Raw genomic sequence first — 26,255 nt, forward strand, 5'->3', positions numbered from 1 at the left:
AGAGCAAGTGCAAAGGCCCTGAGATGGGGATGGTCTTGATGTGTCCAGTGAGCATCATATGACTAGAGCCTGGGGGACCAGGAGCGGGTGAGTTCCGGGAGTCAAGCAGGGACTGATTTCCATGGGGTGTGGGGTTATGGAAGGGTCTGGGCTGGTAGTGACTTGATCTAAGGTTTGCTTGAGAAACCTCACCCTGACTGCTCTTAGAAGGTGGGCTGAGCCAAGGCACGAGTCGAGGCTCCTGTCTTCTCCCTTATCTTGGATCCTAATCAGAACCCAGAGAGCATACTTCTATTCTAAATTTTTATTTTAAATTTTGTCAGGAGGAAACCAACCTTTAGTAAGGTAACGATGATACAATTACTAATGCCAAGTGTAGTCCCTTTGCATTGTATTGTATGTCATGGTTTTTCTGGAAAAGTGTCCTGTTTTAAAAGTGTGTTCTTTGTCCACCCGACTACTTTGACCTTGGTAGACCGCACACTGTCATTTGAGGTCCAGAGGAGAGTGTCACTGTACCAAGTGGCCTCTTGCAGAAGGAATCCTCTCCTACTCTCCTTCTCCCAGGCGGAACTGCCATCTCAGACTAACCCTACTGGACTTGTTAACTTGGCCTTTACCTGGTCCTCCCACTTCTGCCCCTCAGAGTGCCTGGCTGCTCTGGGGCATCCCTGCTGATCAGTAAGAGTGACACACGGCTGGTGGGTTCTGTCTTTCCACATGGGTTGGAAACAACACCTCTTATTTCAATTTCAGCTGCCTTGTGCCTATTGCAGCGGACTTAAGAACACAGTGGGAAGAACACAGAACATAGTAACAAAGGCAGCCAGCATTTCCATTTTTTTCCCTCTGCTTCCTACCCTGCAGCCAACCTGAACCACTCATTCCATTCACACACAGTGTTTTCTCAGGCTATGCCTTCATTCAGGTCGTTTCCTCTGGACCCTGTTCCATCCCCTTTTGGGATCCCTTCCTTGGTGTTCATTCTTCAAAGCCCAGATCGTATGTCATCTCCTTCAGGAAGTCCATCTCCTTTAGACAGTCCACTAACCCTCACGAGATTTCCCATCGCTTATTCTCCAAAGCATTACCTGCTCTCTGGGTTCAGACATACACGAGTTTGAGTTTCAGTGACTAGCTGAGTGACCTTGGGTGCATGACTTCTCCTCTCTGAACCTCAGTCTCCTTGACTCTGAGGTAAGGAGGCTAATCACACCTACATCATGGTGTTGTTGTGTCAGGAAGATGAGATCATGCATGTAAAGCTTTTGATGCTGTGACTGATGTACGGCCAGTGCTAAATAAATGGTGGAGGTTATTGTTAGTAGAGTCATCAGTGCATTTGTCTTATGCACCTGCTCACTCTGAATCCTTCAGAGCACAAACAGTCCTGTTCATCACCATTTCTTTGGAGGTGTCCTACATGGGCACCCAAGCTTTGCTTTTTGGACCTTCCTTGGGTGCAGCCCTTCTCTTCTAGTCTTGTACTTCTGCATCATGACACTAGAGGGTGGTGAGAGACCACAGACACTTTGGAAGACAGTCCAGCTTGGATGTCCTTCCTCTTAGCTAGCCTGTACCATGATGGGCCACCCACGGTAGTTTCTTCTTGCTTGGACTGTACTCTCATTCCTTTGTGCTAGGAAAATTCTAAAATCACGTAAGCCAAGAGCCAATCATTGTAGTCCTTTTGGGAAGGCTTCCTCACTCCCCAAGTTTGCTTAAGCAGATTGGTTAATCAAAATCAGCCAGGAATTCCTGGTACTTATGTCTCCTTTACTATGTTTCATGTTTTAAGGATTAAATGGCTTCAAGAATGCAAAATGCTTTGAACATTGCCTGGCACATAAGAAAGAAATCAAGCTTATTTTAATGGGCCAGTTAGGGAAGTGAATAAAAGGCAACAAGGAAAACAGAAGAAGCTTCTGAAATCCCAAATGCACAGTGTTTCATTTGCTGAGCTCTGGCTGTGTGCTAGATGACTAGTGCCAAATACTTTCCAAATATTCTTTCATAACCAAACCAATGCTGAAAAGTCAGTGCATTTTAACCATTGGCATAGACTGAATGTTTGTTTCCCCCCCAAACTCAGGCCCTGGCCCCTAATGTGATGGAATTAGGAGGTGGGGAGGGGGGATCTGACTCTAGCATGTATTTTTTGAACCTCCACAATGGTGCCTCATCTGGTCAGGTTGTTTATTTGTTACTTTAATAATAATAGTTATTATTATTATTATTATTATTATTATTATTATTATTATTATTACCTAGTAGATTGGTCCAAATGTTTATCTCTGAGGGGTAAGAGCCAAGGTTGGCTTTCCTGTATGAGACATTGTGGCATTACAATAACATCTACTACTGGACATGACATTCAGGAGGAAATTAGAAAATGCTTAACACTAAACAGTAACATATACAATGCATACAAAAACTCATGGGAGGAGATTGGTTCAAGATGGCAGAGTAGAAGAACATGCTCTAACTCCCTCTTGCGAGAGCACTGGAATCACAACTAACTGCTGAACAATCATCGACAGGAACACACTGAAACTCACCAAAAAAGATACCCCACATCCAAAGACAAAGGAGAAGCCACAATGAGATGGTAGGAGGGGCACAATCACAATAAAATCTAATCCCATAACTGCTGGGTGGGTGACTCACAAACTGGAGAACACTTATACCACAGAAGTCCACCCACTGGAGTGAAGGTTCTGAGCCTCACGTCAGGCTTCCAACCTAGGGGTCCGGCAATGGGAGGAGGAATTCCTAGAGAATCAGACTTTGAAGGCTAGCGGGCTTTGATTGCAGGTGTTCGACAGGAATGGGGGAAACAGAGACTCAACTCTTGGAGGGCACACACAAAGTAGTGTGCGCATCGGAACTCAGGGGAAGGAGCAGTGACCCCATAGGAGACTGAACCAGACGTACCTGCTAGTGTTGGAGGGTCTCCTGCAGAGGTGGGGGGGTGGCTGTGTCTCACCGTGAAGACAAGGACACTGGCAACAGAAGTTCTGGGAAGTACTCCTTGGAGTGAGCCCTCCCAGAGTCCGCCATTAGCCCCACCAAAGAGCCCGGGTAGGCTGCAGTGTTGGGTCGCCTCAGGCCAAACACCCAACAGGGAGGGAACGCAGCCCCACCCATCAGCAGACAAGAGGATTAAAGTTTTACTGAGCTCTGCCCACCAGAGCAACAGCCAGCTCTACCCACCACCAGTCCCTCCTATCAGGAAACTTGCACAAAGCTCTTAGATAGCCTCATCCACCAGAGGGCAGACAGGAGAAGCAAGAAGAACTACAATCCTGCAACCTGTGGGGAAAAAAACACATTCACAGAAAGATAGACAAGATGAAAAGGCAGAGGGCTATGTACCAGATGAAGGAACAAGATAAAACCCCAGAAAAACAACTAAATGAAGTGGAGATAGGCAACCTTCCAGAAAAAGAATTCAGAATAATGATAGTGAAGATGATCCAGGACCTCGGAAAAAGAATGGAGGCAAAGATCGAGAAGATGCAAGAAATGTTTAACAAAGACCAAGAAGAATTATAGAACAAACAGAGATGAACAACACAATAACTGAAATGAAAACTGTACTAGAAGGAATCAATAGCAAAATGACTGAGGCAGAAGAACGGATAAGTGACCTGGAAAACAGAATGGTGGAATTCACTGCTGTGGAACAGAATAAAGAAAATAAAATGAAAAGAAATGAAGACAGCCTAAGAGACCTCTGGGACAACATTAAATGCAACAAACATTGGTATTATAGGGGTCCCAAAAGGAGAAGAGAGAGAAAGGACCCAAGAAAATATTTGAAGAGATTATAGTCAAAAACTTCCCTAACATGGGAAAGGAAATAGCCACCCAAATCCAGGAAGTGCAGAGAGTCCCATATAGTATAAAACCAGGGAGAAACACACCAAAACACATAGTAATCAAATTGGCAAAAGTTAAAGACAAAGAAAAATTATTGAAAGCAACAAGGGAAAAACAACAAATAACATACAAGGGAACTCCCATAAGGTAAACAGCTGATTTCTCAGCAGAAATTCTACAAGCCTGAAGGGAGTGGCATGACATATTTAAACTGATGAAAGGGAAGAATCTACAGCCAAGATTACTCTACCAAGCAAGGACCTCATTCAGATTCGATGGAGAAATCAAAAGCTTTACAGACAAACAAACACTAAGAGAATTCAGCACCACCAAACTAGCTCTACAACAAATGCTAAAGGAACTTCTCTAACTGGGAAACACAACAGAAGAAAAAGACCTACAAAAACAAAGAAAACACTTAAGAAAATGGTAATAGGAGCATACATATCAATAATTACCTTAAACGTGAATGGATTAAATGCTCCAACCAAAAGATGCAGGCTCGCTGAATGGATACAAAAACAAGACCCATATATATACTGTCTAAAAGAGACCAACTTCAGACCTAGGGACACACACAGACTGAAAGTGAGAGGATGGAAAAAGATATTCCATGCAAATGGAAATCAAAGAAAGCTTGCGTAGCAATTCTCATATCAGATAACATACACTTTAAAATAAAGAATGTTACAAGAGACAAAGAAGGACACTATATAATGATCAAGGGATCAATCCAAGAAGAAGATATAACAATTATAAATATATATGCACCCAACATAGGAGCACCTCCATACATAAGGTAACTGCCAACAGCCTTAAAAGAGGAAATCGACAGTAACACAATAATAGTGGGGGACTTTAACACCTCACTTACACCAATGGATGGATCATCCACACAGAAAATTAATAAGTAAACACAAGCTTTAAATGACACAGTAGACCAGGTAGATTTAATTGATATTTATAGGACATTCCATCCAAAAACAGCAGATTACACTTTCTTCTCAAGTGCACATGGAACATTCTCCAGGATAGATCACATCTTGGGTCACAAATCAAGCCTCAGTAAATTTAAGAAACTTGAAATCATATCAAGCATCTTTTCTGACCACAACGCTATGAGATTAGAAGTGAATTACAAGGAAAAAACCGTAAATAACACAAAGACATGGAGGCTAAACAATACTTTACTAAATAACCAAGAGATCACTGAAGAAATCAAAGGGGAAATCAAAAAATACCTAGAGAAAAATGACAATGAAAACATGACAATCCAAAACCTATGGGATGCAGCAAAAGCAGTTCTAAGAGGGAAGTTTATAGCAATACAAGCCAACCTCAAGAAACCAGAAGAATCTCAAATAAACAATCTAACCTTCCACCTAAATGAACTAGAGAAAGAAGAACAAACAAAACCCAAAGTTAGCAGAAGGAAAAAAATCATAAAGATCAGAGCAGAAATAAAAGAAATCAAAACAAAGAAAACAATAGCAAAGGTCAATAAAACTAAAAGCTGGTTCTTTGAGAAGATAAACAGAGTTGATAAACTTTTAGCCAGACTAATCAAGAAAAAGAGGGAGAGGACGCAAATCAATAAAATTAGAAATGAAAAAGCAGAAGTTACAATGGACACCGCAAAAACACAGAGCATCATAAGAGACTACTACAAGCAACTCTATGCTGATAAAATGGACAACCTGGAAGAAATGGACAAATTCTTAGAAAGGTATAACCTTCCAAGACTGAACCAGGAAAAAATAGAAACTATGAACATACAAGTCACAAGTAATGAAATTGAAACTGTGGTTAAAAATCTTCCAACAAACAGAAGTCCGGGACCATATGGTTTCACAGGTGAATTCTATCAAACATTTAGAGAAGAGCTAATACCCATCCTTCTCAAACTCTTCCAAAAAATTGTAGAGGAAGGAACACTCCCAAACTCATTCTAGAAGGCCACAAGCACCCTGATACCAAAACCAGACAGAGATACTACAAAAAAAAAGAAAATTACAGACCAATATCACTGATGAACATAGACGCAAAAATCCTCAACAAAATACTAGCAAACAGAATACAACAGCACATTAGAATGATCATCCACCATGATCAAGTGGGGTTTATCCCAGGGATGCAAGGATTCTTCAATGTATGCAAATCAATCACTGTGATACACCATATTGACAAACTGAAGAATGAAAACCATATGATCATCTCAATAGATGCAGAAAAAGCTTTTGACAAAATTCAACACCCATTTATGATAAAAACTCTTCAGAAAGTGGCACAGAGGGAACTTACCTCAACATAATAAAAGCCATATACAACAAAACCACAGCAAACATTGTTCTCAATGGTGAAAAACTGAAAGCATTTCCTCTAAAATCAGGAACAAGACAAGAATGTCCACTCTCACCACTATTATTCAACATAGTTTTTGAAGTCCTAGCCATGGCAATCAGAGAAGAAAAAGAAATAAAAGAATACAAATTGGAAAAGAAGAAGTAAAACTGTCGACTGTTTGCAGATGATATGATACTATATGTAGATAATCCTAAAGATGTCACCAGAAAACTACTAGATCTAATCAATGAATCTGGTAAAGTTGCAGGATACAAAATTAATGCACAGAAATCTCTTGCATTCCTATACACTAACAATGAATGATCAGAGAGAGAAATTAAGGAAAAAATCCCATTCACCACTGCAACAAAAAGAATAAAATACCTAGGAATAAACCCACCTAAGGAGGTAAAAGACCTGGACTCAGAAAACTAGAAGACACTGATGAAAGAAATCAAAGATGACACAAACAGATGGAGAGATATACCAAGTTCTTGGATTGGAAGAATCAATATTGTGAAAATGGCTACACTACCCATAGCACTCTATAGATTCAATGCAATCCCTATTAAAACACAAATGGCCTTTTTTACAGAACTTGAACAAAAAAATCTTAAAATTTGTATGGAGACACAAAAGACCCCGAATAGCCAAAGCAATCTTGAGGGATAAAAAACGAGCTGGAGGAATCAGACTCCCTGACTTCAGACAATACTACAAAGCTACAGTAATCAAGACAATATGGTACTAGCACAAAAACAGAAATATAGATCAATGGAACAGGATAGAAAGCCCAGAGGTAAACCCACGCACCTATGGTCAACTAATCTATGACAAAGGAGGCAAGGATATACAATGGAGAAAAGACAGTCTCTTCAATAAGTGGTGCTGGGAAACCTGGACAGCTACATGCAAAAGAATGAAATTAGTACACTCCCTAACACCATACATAAATATAAACTCCAAATGGATTATAGACCTAAATGTAACACCAGATACTATAAAACTCTTAGAGGATAGGTAGAACACTCTTTGACATAAATCACAGAAAGATCTTTTGTGATCCATCTCCTAGAGTAGTGAAAATAAAAACAAAAATAAACAAATGGGACCTAATGAAACTTAAAAGCTTTGGCAAAGCAAAGGAAACTACAAACAAGACGAAAAGACAACCCTCAGAATGGGAGAAAATATTTGCAAATGAATCAATGGACAAAGGATTAATCTCCAAAATATATAAACAGCTCATGCAGCTCAATATTAAAAAAACAAACAACCCAATCCAAAAATGGGCAGAAGACCTAAATAGACATTTCTCCAAAGAAGACATACAGATGGCCAAGAGGCACATGAAAAGCTGCTCAACATCACTAATTATTAGAGAAATGAAAATCAAAACTATAATGAGGTATCACTTCACACTGGTTAGAGTGGGCATCATCAAAAAATCTACAAACAACGAATGCTGGAGAGGGTGTGGGCAAAAGGGAACCCTCTTGCACTGTTGGTGGGAACGTAAATTAATACAGCCATTATGGAGAACAGTATGGAGGTTCCTTAAAAAACTAAAAATAGAATTACCATACGATTCTGCAGTCCCACTCCTATCTGGAGAAAATCATAAGTCAAAAAGATACATGCACCCCAATGTTCATTGCAGCACTATTTACAATATCCAGGCCATGGAAGCAACCTAACTGCCCATCAACAGAGAAATGGATAAAGAAGCTGTGGTACATAAATACAATGGAATATTACTCAGCCATAAAAGGAACGAAATTGGGTCATTCGTAGAGACGTGGCTGAATCTAGAGACGGTCATACACAGTGAAGTAAGTCAGAAAGAGAAAAACAAATATCGTATATTAACGCATATATGTGGAATCTAGAAAAATGGTACAGATGAACTGGTTTGCAAGGCAGAAATAGAGGCACAGATGTAGAGAACAAACATATGGACACCAAGGGGTGAAAGTGTGGGGAGGGTGTGGGTGGCAGTGGTGGGATGAATCGGGAGATTGTGATTGACATATATACACTAATATGTATAAAATGGATAACTAATAAGAACCTGCTGTATAAAAAAACAAAATAAAATTGAAAAATTCAAAAAAAAGAACCTGCTTTATAAAATATATATATATATATAATTAAATTTAAAAAAGAAAATACAACAGAAGGGAATCAACAGAGGCAAATGGCTTACTTGAACAGATGAAAAAAATTAGTTAAGACTGACAATATTTACCAGGGTGAAAAAGACAAAAAATAATACTGGAAATTAAAAAAGGGGGATCATGACTATAGTTAGAGCAGAAACTGCAAAGAAAAACAAATTTATAACAAATTTAACTTCAAATGAAAAAGGGAAATTTCTAGGAAAATAATTCAGTTGCTGTCAAACTTTATTATATGTATTTTCTTTTAGTAAGGGGAGACTTTATATGAAGCGATAATTTTAGTGGGGTTGGGGAGAGATGCGGTTGCAGTAGGGAGACTGCTCTGACCATAAGGTCTCCAAGTGTCTCCCGTCAGACTTTTTAGATTCTTACTGTCTGACATCTTCTATGTGCCATTTCCCATTTTCCTGACCCCCTTTTTTGCCTAGGAGTGTGTAGCTGTGTCAACTGCATATGCTCAGGGGTAGTATGACAACATTTCACTTCATCCACACCAGGGATCTCTTCCTTCTCTCCCAGGGCATAGTGACAGGAACACTCAGGAGCCTGCCCCATCATGTGGGTGCAAGAACAGTGCGGAAGCCTGAGGGAGTTAGCACCCCCTACAGCAACCGCTCACTAGAAGACAGGAGTCCAAGGAGAGATAACATCCTTTCCTATCTTAGGTGGACCATTCTGACCCACGTTCTACACAGTCCTTAGAAGCTCCCTAGTGGGTACCCACAGTAACACCCAGCTCAACGACACACCCTTGGACTGACTTTCTTTCCTGTCTTGTTTTACTCTTTCTAGTGCCCCTGACTTCTGCTTCTTGGGGTCACTTATCAGAAAAACTACTTATCTCATACTGTGTTTCTTTGGGAGAACCAAGTGAAGACATCTCTATAAAATATTTCAAAAGTTCTGCTCTGCTCTTTACATTTCAAGTTAAAAATCTAATTTTTTTACTCTATGTTTAGTTACAAAGGATACAATTTCTATATTGTATATATTAGCATTTTTAAATGTATTTTTTACTATTTTATGGGAAATTTTAAACATATACAAAAGTGGACAGAATAGTAAAAAGAATGTCATGTATATCACCCAGCTTTAATAATTATCGAATTATGGCCAATTTCATTTCATTTATATGCCCACTCACTGGCCCCCTTCAGTATTTTTTTAAAGCAAATTCCAGACTCATGTCATTTTATCTATAGATATCTCCAAATTAAGACTCTTTTTTTTTTTCCCTCCGAAGTTATAGTAAATATTATCACACCTTAAAAATACCAAAAATATTTTTTATTATGCAATGTCCACTCAGTGTTCGCATTTCCAATGATCTCATAAAAGTCATTATTTTTCTAACAATTTATTTGAATTGAGATCAAAACAAGGTAGGTACATTGTTATTGCTTAATCTATCTCTTATTTCCATGTATAGATTCCCTGTCCATTTTTCTTTTTTTGCCTCCTTTGAATTTTTTAACTGAAGAAAGTGTATTATTATCTGTCATACAGAGTGTTTCACATGTGGATTTTGCTGACCGCATCCTCATGGAGTTATTCAGCACCACGTGGGCTTTGGTATGGTTCTCTCTCCATTTGGTCACATGGCGGTGCTTCTTCAGATGACTGCCCTTGAGCAACCTAATCTGCTCCGTCCTCACAGGCAGAAAGCCTGAGGTACCTGGCATCGTATGTCTCCCCGGAGTGGCCCTCAACCGGTGATTTATAGGCACAAAAGCACAACAGCCCAGCTCTCTTGCCTCCTGCCAACACAGCTCTGAGGCTTGTTCTACATTCTAGAGTTCTCCTGTGGGGGCAGGTTGATGCTCCCCTCCCCCATCCATCTTTGCCTGAAACCACACCCACATGGCTCCTTCTCCTTCACAGTCCTGCTTCTCCTACTCCCTGACTAGTTTCCCCTGGAAGCACAACCCTAATAAATTACTTGCAAATAAATCGTCATCTCAGGGCGGGAGATGATACCAGCTGTGGTTCCAGGAAGCTGATTCTGGTGGTGGAATTTTGGAGTTGGCTTGCTTGCTGGCTGCAAGGAAACAAAACTCCCTTCACTGGTTTTGGGAGCTCTTGGCATGTTGCACTATCTTTTATGGTGCATTGAGGCAAGATCCAATGGAAGGTGATGCACTGGCTTGTGCAATATCTTTGACATTTGAGGTGTATGAAGGAAACGGTAACCATAAGGATAGTGGGCTTGGGCAGTTGTTGCTGGATGCTATTGGTGCTTTAAAGAGAAAAAAAATGACAAACTCAGGTCATCCACTCATTATCTTAAGACGTGATGTGAAAGTCAGAAGGCATCCATAGTAGTGTTTAAAGACACCCTCATCAACTGCAAAGGGCAGATGGTGCTAAACGCCAGGCCTAGGACCTAATAGTAACCTTTATAGAAAGCTGAATTTATAGCATCCACGTGTTTCTTATACCAAGGGAAGGCCCCTAACAGGGAAAGAATGGAACCTCAAAACTTGGGATGGGAACATATTCACGTCTGTGCTTGGTAACACTGAACTCCAGGGTCCTCTGAATTTTCTCAGCTTGCAAAAGCAGGCCACTCTCCTTGGATAGAAGACATCAGTCTCCACATCCCCATTGGCTGAAGATATGAAGAGGATTCACCTGAAGCAGATGCTTTGTAAGGCATTATCATCTAACTTAAGATCTCCCCCACCTCCTCTCCTGGCCATTGGTTCAAGTCTTAGCAAAGCCAACTGAGTTAGTGCTGGTCCTGCTAAGGGAGGGAATAATTATTCACTGATCAATCTGCAGGAAATGCGTACCAGCACATGGGAGCATTTACCAGATGTCATGATTGTCTATACAGAAAATCCCAAAGAATCGACTACAATAAACCTTTTGGAACTAACAGCAATTATAGCAAGATCACAGGATACAAGGTTAATATACAGAAGTCAATTGTTTTCCTATATCCCAGCAGTAAACACATGGAATTTGATATTAAAAGCATAATGCCACTTACCAAAAAAAATTAAAAAATAAAAGAAACTTAGGTAAAAATCTAATAAAATATGTATAGGATCTATATGTGAAAACTACGATTATCTGAAGAAAGAGATCAAAGATCTAAACAAATGGAAGGATATTCCATGTTCATGGATGCAAAGACTCAATATTGTTAAGATGTGAATTCTTCCCAAACTGATCTATAGATTCAATGTAATCCGAAACAGAATCCTAGCAAGCTGTTTTGTGAATATCAACAGACTGATTCTAAAGTTTATATGAAAAGGTGAAAGACTCAAAATACCCAACACAAGACTAAAGAAGAACAAAGTTAGAGGACTGACATTACCTAATTTTAAGGCTTACTATAAAGCACAGTAATCAAAACAGCATGATATTGGTGAAAGAGTAGATCTACAGTTTAATGTAACTGAATAGAGAAGCAAAAATAGACCTACACAAGCATAGTCAACTGATCTTTGACAAAGGAGCAAAGGCATTTCAGTGGAGAAGGATAACCTTTTCAACAAGTCATGTTGGAACAATTGGACATTCATATACAAAAATAATGAATTGAGACCCAGATCTTACACCTTTCATAAAAATTAACTTAAAATTGATCATGGACCTAAATGTAAAATGTAAAATTATAAAATTTCTATAGGGTAACCTAGGAGAAAATCCAAGTGACCTTGAGATTGTTGATCAGTTTTTATTTTTTAATTTTTATTTTTTTAATTAAAAATTTTATGCATTTTAAAGAAATTAACATTTTCTAATCACAACAGGTATCCACTACCACATTTCGTTAACCAAAGCAGCTCTCATCTATCACCACTCTAGACCCTATTTTCACTGGTGCCTGCCTCTGTAATTAATTCTCTTCAGAGCTGTGGTCTCTTAAAAAATGTAAATCATGTTGCCCCCCTGCTCAAATCCTCTAATGGCTTCTGTGATCCTCCAAAATAAAATCCAAATGTATTGTCTTGGCATGCAAAGTCACATGTGATCTTTTCTTACCTCTCTGATTTTATCCCATATCATGTTGGTGAGTTTTTAGATACAACACCAAACCATGATTGCCCAAAGAAAATATTAATAAGTTGAACTTTATTAAAATTTAAATCTTGTGCTCTGTGAAAGACACTATTAAGCCGCAGACTGGGAAAAAATATTTGCAAGACACATGTCTGAGCAACCCAGTATATACAAAGAATTTTTAAAAATCAACAATAAGAAAATGAGCAACTTAATTTAAAAATGAGCAAAAGATCAGGACACCTCACAAAAGAAGACAGATAACAAATAAGTATAATGAAAATATGCTCAACATCATTCTTCATTAGGGAATTGCAAATTAAAACAATAAGATACCTCTACACACCTATTAGAATGGTTAAAATCCATAAAGTTGTCAATATCAAATGCTGATGAAGATGCCAGGCAACAGAAACTCTCATTCATTGCTAGTGGCAATACAAAATACTGCAGACACTTTGGAAGAGAGAATACCTGTTTCTGACAAAGCTAAACATAGTCTTACCATACACTCCAGCAACTGTGCTCATAGGGGTTTACCTAACTGATTTAAAAACCTAAGTCCACAAAAAAACCTACGCACAAAGACTTATAGAAGCTTTTTTCATAATTGCCCCAAAATGGAAGCAACCAAGATATCTTTTGATAGGTGAATGGATAAACAAACTGTGGTACTTCCATAAAATAGAATATTAGTGACAAAGAGAAATAAGCCATCAAACCACAAAAAGACATGGTTGAACCTTAAATGCCTATATCTAAGTCAAAGAAGCCAGTCTGAAAGGCTATATGCTGTACATTTCAATTATGTGACATTCTAGAAAGGCAAAACTATAGAGACAGAATAAAGATCAGTGGTTCTCAGGGGTTCAGCAAGAGAAAGGAAAGGGTTGAATAGGTGAAGCATAGGAGATTCTTTTTTAGGGCGGTGAAAATACTCTGTATGATAATGTAATAGTGGATACATATCATTATGTATTTGTCAAAACCCGTAGAATTTTATAGTACAAAAAGTGAAACAATGTATGCAAAATTTTAAAAATTAGGAAATTGGGGGATCTTAGGAAGGAATACAGACTGTGACAATAGAATCTGTGTTACAAATATATGAAACTACCTCACCGAGGGGGTGAGAGAAAATGATGCTAACTTAAATAACTTTGGAAATGAGAGAAATCTGTAGGACTTTTAAAGGCAAAGGAACTGCTCTTAAGCACTGTGGTATAGTTGATAAGCATACTTACACTGGAAGTATGGGGTTTCAGGTTAACAATTCTGATTCTGCTATAAATGTAAACTAGAAATGAGCAACTAAGAAAATGGATGGTGGGCGTGAGGTTTCTCACTGCTGGAGTCAGAATTTACAGATGAGAAAGGGGAAGAGGCTAGTGTGATAATGGATTACAGTTGGAGGCCTTAATATGAACTATGTTTAGCTTAATATTCTATAAATACAGATGGTTACATATAAAAATGCACACACACATGTACATACACATGGGTTAGTATACACACATATATTTCCTTTGTCAGCTGAGAGGGCCCAAAAGAAATAATAAACTAGTAGCAATGAGCACACCAAGTACCTATATCTTAGTTTCTAATACCATTATCCAGTAAAATCAACAAGGGCTCCTTGAAGAAATTATTGACTCTAGGACTGGGGCAGGAATATACAAGATGCGCCTGGAGCACCTTGTAGCACCAGAAAGGATGGAAATGCTCAAAAGACAAAACAAAGGAACAAAGGAAAAAACAGAAAATAAAACAAAATTTTAAAACTCCACATTGATGTTTAATGAAGGACATAGGAGCCAACTGAAAGAGCTCCTGATGGCCAAAGCTGGAACAATCTGAGCAACAAAATAAAGAAAATACTATTCAGTCCTTTGCCCATTTTAAAATCAGATTATTTGTTGTTTGTTTTGTTTTATTTTTGTTTTTTGCTATTGAGTTATAAGAGTTCCTTACAAAGCTAAACATAGTCTAATCATGAAGAAAACATCAGACAAACCCAAATTGAGGGATATTCTATAAAATACCTGACCAGGACCCCTCAAAACTGTCAAGGTCATCAAAAAACAAGGAAAGTGAGAAACTGTCACAGTCAAGAGGAGCCTAAGGAGACAAGACAACTAAATGTAATGTGATATTCTAGATGGGATCCTGAAACAGAAAAAGGCATTAGGTAAAAACTAAAATAATAGGAATAAACGATGAACTTCAGTTAATAATCATGTACCAATACAGTTTTGTTAATTATAATAATAAATGTGCTGTACTAATGTGAGATGTTAATAATAAGGGAAACTGGGTGTGAAGTGTATGGTAACTCTTTTTTACTGTCTTCTTGACTTTTTCATAAATTGAAAACTGTTCTAAAAAAAGGTCTATTACACCTACTACTATATGTAAAATAGATATACAACAAGGATTTGCTGCATAGCATATGGAACTATATTCAATATCTTGTAATAACCTATAATGGAAAAGAATCTGAAGCTGTACAGCTGAAAGTAACACAATATTGTAAATCAACTATAGTTAAATAAACAAATTTTAAAAAGAAAATAACAGAAAAATACAGTCTACTAAAAAATCAAAACCTAAGACTTCAAAAAAATTTGCACATATTCTGGGTGTTTCTGATTACTTCTCACTGTGCCCCCAATCTTCCCAACCAGTTCTACTCAGACTTCCTTTCAACTCTTGTCCTGTTAGAAGGACTTGAGCCTTCATTCTCATCCTCTGAATAATGAGAGCCGCCGCCAAGCATTAACTCAAGGAGTGAAGTAGTTAGATCAGAATTTTAAGTAGAACACCCTGTCTTCTGTGTGATGGGTGGATTGCAGGGTGTGTGGAGACAGGGAGCAAAGGAGAACAGCTTAAGGGCCATTGCAATAGTTCAGGTGAGAAATGACCTCAGTCAAAGCTTGGGAGGTATGGGTAAGGATAGCAAGGACTTGGTCTCTGGTGGGCAGTAGGGAAGCAAAGGAAAGGAGTGGAGAATGATGTGTTGTCTCTGGCTTCGGTGAATGCAGAGAAGGTATCATTACCTGAGAGAGAGAATACCGAAGGAGGAATGACAGTGGGTGTCCCTGGAGTTGGGTGGGCAGTAAGAGACGCTAAGTGTCCTTCAACCTATTGAGTTTGGGTGCCTATGGCAGTCTCAAAAGGGATGTCCCTGACATATGCTCATGGCTGTGATGAAATAGCTTTGGGTAACTTGAGACAACCTGCCTGAGATGATGTGGTTAAATAGTTAGAGCCAGGTGATTCCCAGGAAGGAGAGAGCCCCCATGTCCTGATGTGATTGATAGCAGGAAAGGCTACAGAAATGTCAGGGAGGGTAACCACTGCAGTGACCTTGGATCTGTATTTCTCCAGGCTATTCAGCACTTTGGCTTCCATGATTCCAGCTGGCCCAGTCTTTACTTCCTTTAGTGACACTGTCACTTTCTCCTTCAGAGACCAGTCCCAGGAGTCTCTCCTCTCCCCATCTTGCCCAGTTCTGCTTCTTTGCTTTCCTGAAGTCTTCCTTAACCATGGAGGCAGTTAGTAAGACTCTTGGAAACCATGAGGACATTCTATGGAGAGAAAACCTGGGCAGGGACCAGAACCCAGGTGGAGCCTCCACTCCCTCCCTGTGCCTTTGGCCATGGGCTAGGATTGGGCTCGGTGGGTATAATGTAAAGCAGTGCTGAACTGAGATGAATAGATCCTCTTCCCCCAACCAGAATAACCTATCTCCTCTTCATGACTGCCAAGTGCTACTTTCAGGTGCATGAATGAAGTTGTTTCATGACTGCTAAGTGCTCCTTTCAGGTGCATGAATGAAGTTGTTTTGTTTTCTTTTGGTGTTGTTATGATTTCATTTTTAGAAGCTGTTGAATGTATTGAGTGGTTTGGGGAGCAGAATTAGAAAGGGGTCAAAATGTCTGTCCTCCTTTGGAAATTGGCCAAGAGTCATTTGCAACCATTAACCCCCACACAGGTTTTTATATGGTGAGCCAACAGAGGGTAAAAAGCCAAAGAGAATACAGGATCCCAGGCCTTCCAACATTTATTCTGTATTATTGTATGCACTCACAGATTCAACAATAGTAGTGGGGATGCAGTCAGAGTTGCTGTAGTCTCTGTCTCTTCAAGCAGAGGCTCTGGCCACCTGAGGTTGGGATTGGGCTCATCAGGGGTGGGTGCTTGGCAATAGCTCCCCTCCCTTCCCAAGCCCTATCCAAGAGACATGCAGAAGGACAGGGTCAGGCAGGTTCACAGATAAGGTGGGCCACCCAGGCTGGGGACTGGAGGTAAGCCAGGCCACTGGTTCTCTCTTCACTTGTGTGGGATTTCCAGGGGCCTCTGGGACCCTGGGGGTGGTTACATATGTTTGGGGGACACTACACCTCCTGCTTCTTTAGGGGGCAAGACTCCTCCCTTCAGTGGCTGGACTGGGTCGGTCTCTTGGACCTGGCCAGGAGCTGGGACAAGCAGAGGCTGCTTCAGCGGCCCCTCCTGCTGCTCCAGCAGCTGTTCCCCTTTCTTTTCCAGTTGCTCATCTTTCTTTGCTGGCTCTTGATCCAGCCGCTGGCCCAAGACCTTCTTCTCCTGCTCCAGCTGTTGCACATGCTGGTCCTGCTTCTGTGATTCTTGCTGTTGCTGCTGCTGCTGTTCCACATGCTGTTCCTGCTCCTGTGATTCTTGCTGCTTCTGCTGCTGTTCTACATGCTTTTCCTGCTTCTGTGACTCTTGCTGCTGCTGCTGCTGTTCTACATGCTTTTCCTGCTCCTGTGACTCTTGCTGCTGCTGCTGCTGTTCTACATGCTTTTCTTGCTTCTGTGACTCTTGCTGCTGCTGCTGCTGTTCCACATGCTTTTCCTGCTCCTGTGATTCTTGCTGCTTCTGCTGCTGTTCTACATGCTTTTCTTGCTTCTGTGACTCTTGCTGCTGCTGCTGCTGCTGCTGCTGCTGTTCTACATGCTTTTCTTGCTCCTGTGACTCTTGCTGCTGCTGCTGCTGTTCTACATGCTTTTCTTGCTCCTGTGACTCTTGCTGCTGCTGCTGCTGTTCTACATGCTTTTCTTGCTCCTGTGACTCTTGCTGCTGCTGCTGCTGTTCCACATGCTTTTCCTGCTCCTGTGATTCTTGCTGCTTCTGCTGCTGTTCTACATGCTTTTCTTGCTTCTGTGACTCTTGCTGCTGCTGCTGCTGCTGTTCTACATGCTTTTCTTGCTTCTGTGACTCTTGCTGCTTCTGCTGTTCCACATGCTTTTCCTGCTTCTGTGACTCTTGCTGCTGCTGCTGCTGTTCCACATGCTTTTCCTGCTTCTGTGATTCTTGCTGCTTCTGCTGCTGTTCTACATGCTTTTCTTGCTTCTGTGACTCTTGCTGCTTCTGCTGTTCCACATGCTTTTCCTGCTTCTGTGACTCTTGCTGCTGCTGCTGCTGTTCCACATGCTTTTCCTGCTTCTGTGATTCTTGCTGCTTCTGCTGCTGTTCTACATGCTTTTCTTGCTTCTGTAACTCTTGCTGCTGCTGCTGCTGCTGCTGTTCTACATGCTTTTCTTGCTTCTGTGACTCTTGCTGCTGCTGCTGTTCCGGATGCTGTTCCGGATGCTGTTCCGGATGCTGTGGCTCCTGTTGCTGTGGCTTACACTCTTGCTCGGGCACCTCCTTCACAGGAGTTGTGTGTTTCTCCCCGAGCTCCAAGGGATCCTTCCCTGGGATGACCTTCTGGCATGGGGCAGGCGGTGGAGTTGGCTGCTTCACTTGCTCCTGCTGGATATTGGTGGGAGGAGAAACAGGCTTGAAGGGCTCCTTACAGAGGGCAGGGGGCAGGGTCACTGGCAGAGTACCTTGCTGGGACATCTTGGAAGCTGCTTTAGGTCAACCTGAAAAACAGGAGGGGTCAGAGGGTTAACTGAAGGCTAGGAAGTAGATGAACCCCTGGAAATATGCAGCAGCGCCTGGTTTCTCAGCATCCCCTCTTCCCTTGGGTGGGGGTACTCTCCCACCCACGCTGGGCTATCATTCCCCAGAAGCAGCAGAGTGAAGGGTAGGAATGGAGAGGGGCAGGGAAAGGCCCTCCTGGGAACCTCTTGTTCCCAAGAGCCAACAAAGAGGACTCTCTCCAGAGGTGCTCTGCAAAGGTGGGCTGGGTACCCCTTCACCTCCTGCCCTTGCCTATCCTTGTCTCTCCCTTGTTTCTGACCTTCACATACAAAGAAGAGAGATGAGCTCTGGGATTATGACAGGAAGAGGGAAGGTGCTAGAAAAAGAAAGATCTCCTGCAGGACTCCCGAGTCCTGGAAAATCAGTAGCCCATCCCGAGAGGATCTGAGAGGTGAGGGTGCACGCCCTGGACTGGAGTCACATGATGTGATCTCGGCTTAAATCTCCCAGTGAAATGCTGTGTGGTTCTGGACAAGTCATTTAGCCCCTCTGGACCTCAGATTTCTCCTCTGTAAAATGAACAGATTGGCCTATTCAGCTCCAGAGCTGCTTTCTCTCCTGACCATCTGAGCTTTAGCTGGTGGTGGTGGGAGGGGACTGGAAGGTTGCTGAGAGTTGGAGCTGTTTCTTTCAAGTCTCCTACTTCTAAGCTGGGTTTCCCTGCCCCTGCTCAGCCTGGGTTCTCCAAATAGAAAGTGTTCCCCATGCTGCATTTCTCCCTTTGGTAGCACAGCCAAGAGTTACAAGCATGTCCCCGGACACCCTGCCTCCATAAAGAAGGCAAAATCACAGTCAGCCCAAATCAATCAGTTTTAGGAGAGAAATTGGCCATATTTCCCCTTCATCCCCATCTTACTCCTCTCTCTGTCTCTTTCTGTCTCTCTGCCTCTCTGCCTCTCTCTCTCTCTCTCTCTAAAATACGGTCCCAAAAAAGTATGGGGTAGGAGGAGCTTGCTGTCTGTTCTGTGTTTCCATACCATGGCACCTAGCCCTCAGCACAGTGACCTGAGCCCTCCTAGAAGAACAGTAGTCTTGTTGAATCCAGCACACAAGTGATACCTGCACCCACCTGGCTGGCCACCCCCAGCCATGTTCTGGCCTGTGGGAGGCCCCCGGTCCCAACCTTGGTTCTGCCAGCTAGCACTTACCTGACTCACGGTGAGGACGGCTGGAGAAGCTTCTAGTGGAGCACTGAGCCGAGCAGGGGCCGGGATGCCCTTTATACTGTTCCCCAGCCTGGGCTCTTTCCCAAGGTGAAGGAGATGGACTGGTTTCACCGCTCCAGTTGGTCGACTTCCTCTAGCCCCTTCCTGACTCATCATAGGAACCTTAAGCAAAAAACCCCTCAGGGCCCCTTTTCGCAGGGACACACAGCTCCTGCCTGGTCAGCGGGCTCTGGGGGCTCATTCACTCCTGTGATACTCGTGACCTGGGCACAGGGAGGTGAGGGAGGCCTCTCAGGAACCTGGTCCCCTTTTCCTCTTGTTTTGTGACCTCAGCCAAGCTTTTCTTCTGAATCTCAGTTTCTCCACCTGTAAAATGGGTTTTCCCTCACTATTAGGCTGTGGGATTCATTTCCAAGGACACAGAATAGAAAGTTATATGTCTTTCTGGGATGTCCAGTCTGGAGATGTTGTGTAAAGGTGGGAGGAATCACTTTTCATGAAGGGGTGGGGCTGTTGGGGGGTGCTCTTGGCCACTAGCCCACAACCCATCTGCTCTCAAAACACATCTATAACTCCATTCTGTGTGGAAATAAACTCTGTCCTGGGATGGGGTAGGGTTGAGTCTGACAACTTTAGGCCCAAAAAGTCAAGCAGAAGGCTTTGCAGGGGCTACCATGTGCTAGGGGCTATCCAGGCCCTATGCTGAAGGCCGTAGTTACAGAAGTTCCCAAGAATGCCATGCTCACCAAAACTCCAAGGCATGGACCATTCTAAGTCTGTAATATATAAATCTATATATATATTTAAAATAAATACATAATATATAAAAATTAAATAATAAGGATTGCTTCTTACGGTGATAAAACAAACATTTCATACAATGTTTTGTGGAAATGCATGAAGGTATAAAATCAAAACTAGATCATCCATTACTTTCTCTAAACTACTCTCTAAAAATAGCTTAAGCCAGCTTTCAGAGTGGGGATTAGAGCTTGCTTGTCCCTCCCCGGTGCTGATGATGACCTAACACTCCTGGAATACAATCCAAACCACTGCCTCGGGTTCAAAGACCCTTGCTGAGGGTCCTCAGTTACTAGGACAAGCCCAGTGCTCCCCACCTCTAGGGGCTCTCTGTGTTTTTCAGCTTCACTGTAAATGTGGGGACCTGCCAGAGAGCCTCCCTGAGACCCCATCTAGAGAGTTATTCCCTGGTTCACTTCATTTCACTAAGAACAATTGAGGGCCCTTTTATATGCTTTTGTTCACTTGTTTATTTTCCATATCTCCCATTGGAAAGTAAGCTCTAAAAGGCAGGAGTTTTGCCTGGTGTGTTTTCCACTATGTCCCCAAAACCTGTCATAACCGTCGAATATAATCAGTGCTCTATAAACATTTGTCGAAGGAATGAAAGAACAGTGCATCTCACCACCTGGAGACAATTACCATTGAGCATTTTAGTGTTGTGTGTGTGTGTGTGTGTGTGTGTGTGTGTGTGTGTGTTTGTGTGTGTGTATAAACAAAACTGAACTGTGACTTGCCTTTCTTTTTAATGATTGGTTAATAGCTTATTTTATGAACATCATTTGAACTCTCTTCTTCACAACCTAATCAAAAAAGAAATATTAGAATAATATCAAGGAAAATACTCATTTCTGGAGCTAACTTCGAGATGCATTCTGATTTCCCCATAGTTTTCCTCACAGGCACCTACCTCCCTCCCAGCCCCCAATAGATCTATTTATAGTGCTAATTTTGCCATGCTCCTGGGGCTTAGTCTGGAAAGACAGATGGAGGGACTCCTGCCTCCAGATTACTACCCTCTGCTCATGCCCTCTCTGGTCCCTGAGCCCAGCTGGGGCCTCACATGTTCTCCCCCTTAGCACAGGGATGGCCATCTTCTGGGGCTGGGAAAGCCCTCTCCACCCTGCCCCCTGCCATCCCCCTCCCCCAAGCAGAACCGACCCAGTATCCTCACACATGGGCACCCATGCCTTGTGCTCTGCTGCTGACATCACACAGGAGGAATCTGCCCCTCCCCAGCTCATGACAGTCAGTCCCAGGGCAGCAGACCCCGCTCCAGGTAGTCACACTGGTCTTATGGGTTTCCAAGGGCTAGTATCTGCCAGATCTACCTCCCGCCCTCTGATTCATAGCATAATGAGAGCTTTGCAGGGAAGACAGTGTGTGTGAGCCTTTGGCTGCTGGGTAAAGCTAGGGTGTGGTGAGGAGGGTGAAGCATGGAGCTGAGGTGTGTGTGTGCAGGGGAGGGGTTGGAGGAGCCCCAGCCTTTTAGGGGCTCAGAGGCCCCATGCCCTGCCCTCAGGTTGCCCCATCTGGGGCACAGACAGGCATGTGTACAGGGGAGATTCTCTCGGTGCCTGTGCGAGTGACCCCACAGGCCCACATGAAGAGGCCGGGTAGCTGTGCATCCCCCGCCCAGGATAATGAGGATGAGCTCATATCCCGTGACACATGCGGAGGCCCTGACGTCAGCTCATCCCCAGCTCGGAGAGGCCCTGGCTCTTTCTCTTGCAGAGCTAGAAACTCTCCGAATGAAACAACTTTCTCGAACTGTTGCTTAGCTGTGGGGGCAGGAGGAATGGGTCACGAATTTCACTGCCCGGGGAGAGGGAAGATGAGGACAGCCCTTCATAAGGGGCGGGATGAGGGCAGATGGTCCTGAGAGGCAGACTTGGACCAGGAGGACTCACGTTGCCACCTTGGGTCACCATGACTAGGCTATTTCCCGAAGAGGCAATACCTCCATCCTCTGAGGCCACTAACTTCCTCTCCATCCCCTGAGGCCTCCTCCTCTTCTCAGCGCACTGTTGCCTACATCATCTCACAATCTGCAGCCCGCACTGGTCACCTTCCCACAGGCCCAGAATCCTCACTCTCCTCCTCCATGGCCTCCTGAACCTGACCTCCGTGCCTCATTTGTCTTTTATGCCCATCTGCTGCTCCAAGAAGGGGGAGAAGACCAAGAAAGGGCCAAGAGGCTGATTCTTCCTCTCCAGGCTCCTGGGTTGGCCTGTCTGATGTGCCCTGGTTGCCTTCCTTATGTCTTCCTCTGGCTTCCCCTCCTTGGCCTATGGGGTTGCTGGTTCCCAATTTCAGTCCCCATCGCTGGCTCTTGTTTGTGAATCTGATCCCTGTGGAGAGACAGTCACAGTTCTGCCCCTGGTGCAAAAAGTGGGGCAAAGCCATGAACGTTTATCAGTAGCAGAGAAAAGGAGCTGTTCAGTGTCCTCTCCTCCAGCTGGCAGGATGCCCTCCCCTGGGGCTCCCTGGGAAATCACATTCTGGGCAACATAAGAGTACTATACAGAGGATTGGCATCACCTGATCCTGGAGAAGAGGCTTTCACCAAGAGGAGTTAATTGCCTTACTGGGGTCCTGCTCAGCCCCACTGTGAGCAGCCCCAATGTGGCCCTTTTCTAACCTCACCTGTTCTTTGTATTTGTGCACTGTTTGACTGTCATTAAGCTGTCTAACTGCTCCAGGCATCCAGATGGGTCTGTCTGGTGCAGAGTATCAAAGAGTGCCTCTTCCTTCTTCCCTAAAACGTGCCTCCCGGCTTACTATCTGCATCAAACCAGACAACAATGCAGAGTCAAGGCGAGTCTTGGTCTCTGGGGCCCCAGTTGGGCCAGTGTACTGGGGAGGGCCTTGACTACCACCCCAACCTCCCAGGGAGATACAACCCCTGACCTCAGAAAGCCCCAGATTTAGGGGGACACAGCTCCTGCTCCCAGGAAACTCCCATCTGATGGGAAGACAGGTACAGGAACAGAGCGATGGGTACGATTCAATGCCATGCCACATGAGCACACAACTAACTGGCCTAGGCATGGATGCAGGGGTGAACAGACCAGGGCTGTGAGTCTCCCTGGGGAGAAGGCAAAGGAGGCAAACCTTCAAAACCTACTGTTTACCAGACATGATGCTAAACAAGCCTCATCCACTATCTCATTTAACCCTCTGCACTTCACAGATGAGCAGCTGCGGCTCAGAGCAGAGGTCTCCCAGCCAGCAAGTGGAGCAAGCGTGGGTGTGTCTGCTCCCAGGCCAGCCTCTCCACCAGGAAAGGCAGGGATGTCCATCAAGTGCAATAGATACCGGAGATACCGGAGAAGCAGCGTCCAGGGTTGCCACAGAGGAAGATTGGAGAGCTGCAAACCAGAAGACGCCTGAGCTGGAAACTGCAGGAGTGGCCGAAAAGTTATTTTCCTGCCACTCAGGTTTTACTAGAAAACCTGCTTGGAGTGGGGTGTGGGGGGCAGGGCAGGAAGGAGAGAGAGAAGTCAGAAGGCTTTGGGGGAGAAAGGCGAGCCCAGGTCTTCCTCTTACAGGCAAGTCCTTGCATGCTCAGCTATAGCCTCGCCTTTTCTCTCCCCTGTGGTCCAGCCTCCAGTACTTCTTCTAGGAGCCTCAGGCTCCAGGCACCCCCAAACTAGCTCCTTCCCCAGCTTAGGATCCACATCTGAGAAAGCTGGTGCTGGAGGAGCCTTCACGGTCATCAAGTTCAACCCTGGCTTCACGAAGGATGACACAGTCTAGAGAGAGGAAGAAAGGGCAGGGATCACACAGGGGGTCAGTGGCAGGTCCCGGCCAGGTCCAGATCTCCTCATCTCCTGAGTTCACCTTTACTCACCTCTGTGCTTCTGTGCTAGAAATCCCTTTATCACCTTCTGCCTTATTGATCTTTTGTCCATTGAGAGCAGATTGAGAGCTTCCCATGTGCCTGTGTTCCAGACACTTAGGGGTACAGCCTTGAACAAAACAGGTGAAAGTCCCCACCCTCCTAAAATTTTCATTCCAGTGTGGGAGGCAGGTGGCAAGTGAAATAAACACATACCTGGAATATAAAGCGTGTTAGAAATACTGTGTAGAAAAATAGGGCAAAGAAGAGGTTTATGGAGCCCTCAGGGAGGGGATGTTGTGTATTTTAAATGGAGTAGTCAAGAAAGGCCTACAGCAAGAACCTGAAGGAATGACGTCAAGGTGAGGATAAGTGGGGGGAGAGGGAACAGCAGGGGCCATGTCCCTAAGGCATGTTCTGAAACCAACAAGGAGGCCAGTATAGCTGGGCATGTGTGAATGAGGGAAAGAGCTGTCAGAGGTGAGTGTGGAGGAGTGGGTGATGCCGGGCAGTGGGAGAAATCATGCAGCAACTTGGGCTTTTACAGTGAATGAGATGAGAAGCCACTGCAGAGTACTGCACAGAGGATTGGCATCATCTGACTTACTTTAAAAGGATCTCTCTGGCAAGGGTGGAAGCAGGTAGAACTGTAAGAGGCAACCACAGCCACATAGCAGCTGCTTAGGACTCGGGTGACAGTAGCAGAGGCAGGGAGAAGTGGTCAGATTATAGATATGTTTTGACAATAGAATCAGTAATACTCACTAACAGATTAGATGTGAGGTATAGGTGAGAGCAAACAATGACTCAAAAATTCTTGGCCTGAATGACTGACTAAGGATGGAGCTGCCATTTAACAGATATAGAGAAGACCACAGGAGGGGTTGGCTTTGTGGGAAAAATCAACAGTGAGCTTTGGGACATGTTAAGTTTGAGATACCCATTAGACACACCCAAGTAGAATTGTCAAGTAGGCAGTTAGATATACTAGTGGAGTTTGGAAGAAGGTTCATGCGGTAGACATAAATTTGGAAATCATCAGTGTATAAATGGCATGTGAAGTCATGAGCCAGGATGAGGTTATCAAGGGAATGAATACAGATAGTAAAGAGAAGAGGTTCAAGGACCATCCCCTGAATTACTCCAGTGTCAAGGGGTCAGATGAGAAGGAACAAGTCAAGAAAACTGGGACAAACTGAGAAGGAGCAGGTAAGAAACCCATCAGGAGAATGGGGTATCCCGGAAGACAAGTGGAGACGTTGAGGAGAAGGGATGAACAACTGGAGGAAATGCTGTAAAGATGAGGACCAAGAACACCCATTGGGCTGGGCAACATGGAGTCCATTGGAGACCTTGACAAAGGCAGTCAAGGGCAGAGGTGAGGATGAAAGCCAGATTGCAGTGACTTCAAGAGAGAATGAGAAGAGAGGGCTTGGGACAGTGAGAATAGACAGCATTTTCAAAAAGTCTTATAGGGAAGAGAAGCAGATAAATGGGAGAATAGCCAGTGCTGATTCCCTTCCTCCAACATCTTCTAAACTCTACTCATGACTCTACCCTTCCTCTGCTGAGAAGTCGTCACTGACAAACCAAAGTCCACGAGCCCCTGACAGCTCTACAGCCCATGCTCATTTCAACCCCATCTCCCCACTCCTCTGCTCCTGCCTGTGGAGGTCTGGATCCAGGCTGGGACTTTCCCACTTCTTCTCTGTTCCTGGAGACCTCTTCTGCAAATATCTCCATGACTTACTTCTGCACCTCATTCAGACCTCTACTCGAAATGTCACTTCCCTGAGATGGCTCCTCCAGCCACCCTATCTAAAATAGACCGCTCACTCCACCATGCTATTTATCTCATTAGAGTGCTCGTCACCATTTGAACTTATGGTTTTTATTTGTGTGCTTGCTCCGCTAGAATGTAAGTTCACGAGAGGAGAGCTCTTTACTGTACTAATTTCTCGACTTTCCCAATACTTAGGACCATACTTGGCACATGGTCTCCTCAACATGTCCAATATATCTGTCACCTATGTAAATACTTCTGGAAGGAATGTCTACTCATGTTAAAAAGATGTAACT

At 43.5% G+C, this 26,255-nt stretch overlaps 1 protein-coding gene across 1 annotated transcript; it reads right to left on the minus strand.

Annotated features, from left to right (window-relative positions):
- Positions 1-16,767: 16,767 nt before the first annotated feature.
- On the minus strand, positions 16,768-18,284 carry IVL (involucrin). Its single transcript, XM_061185997.1, has 2 exons — positions 18,044-18,284; positions 16,768-17,791 (listed from the first exon to the last, which is right to left on the minus strand). The coding sequence occupies exons 1-2, from the start codon at positions 18,282-18,284 to the stop codon at positions 16,797-16,799; spliced, it is 1,236 nt and encodes a 411-aa protein (XP_061041980.1). The 3' UTR covers positions 16,768-16,796.
- Between the last annotated feature and the right edge of the window lie 7,971 nt (positions 18,285-26,255).

The sequence above is a fragment of the Eubalaena glacialis genome, chromosome 3 (assembly GCF_028564815.1).
Source record: "Eubalaena glacialis isolate mEubGla1 chromosome 3, mEubGla1.1.hap2.+ XY, whole genome shotgun sequence".
NCBI lineage: Eukaryota > Metazoa > Chordata > Mammalia > Artiodactyla > Balaenidae > Eubalaena > Eubalaena glacialis.

Coding starts and splice junctions, on each gene's coding strand:
- IVL (XM_061185997.1), bottom strand. CDS start 18,284: ATGTCCCAGCAAGGTACTCTGCCAGTGACCCTGCCCCCTGCCCTCTGT. Junction 17,792..18,043: donor ACAGCAACAGGAGCCACAGC/ATCCGGAACAGC, acceptor AAGAGTCACAGA/AGCAAGAAAAGCATGTAGAA.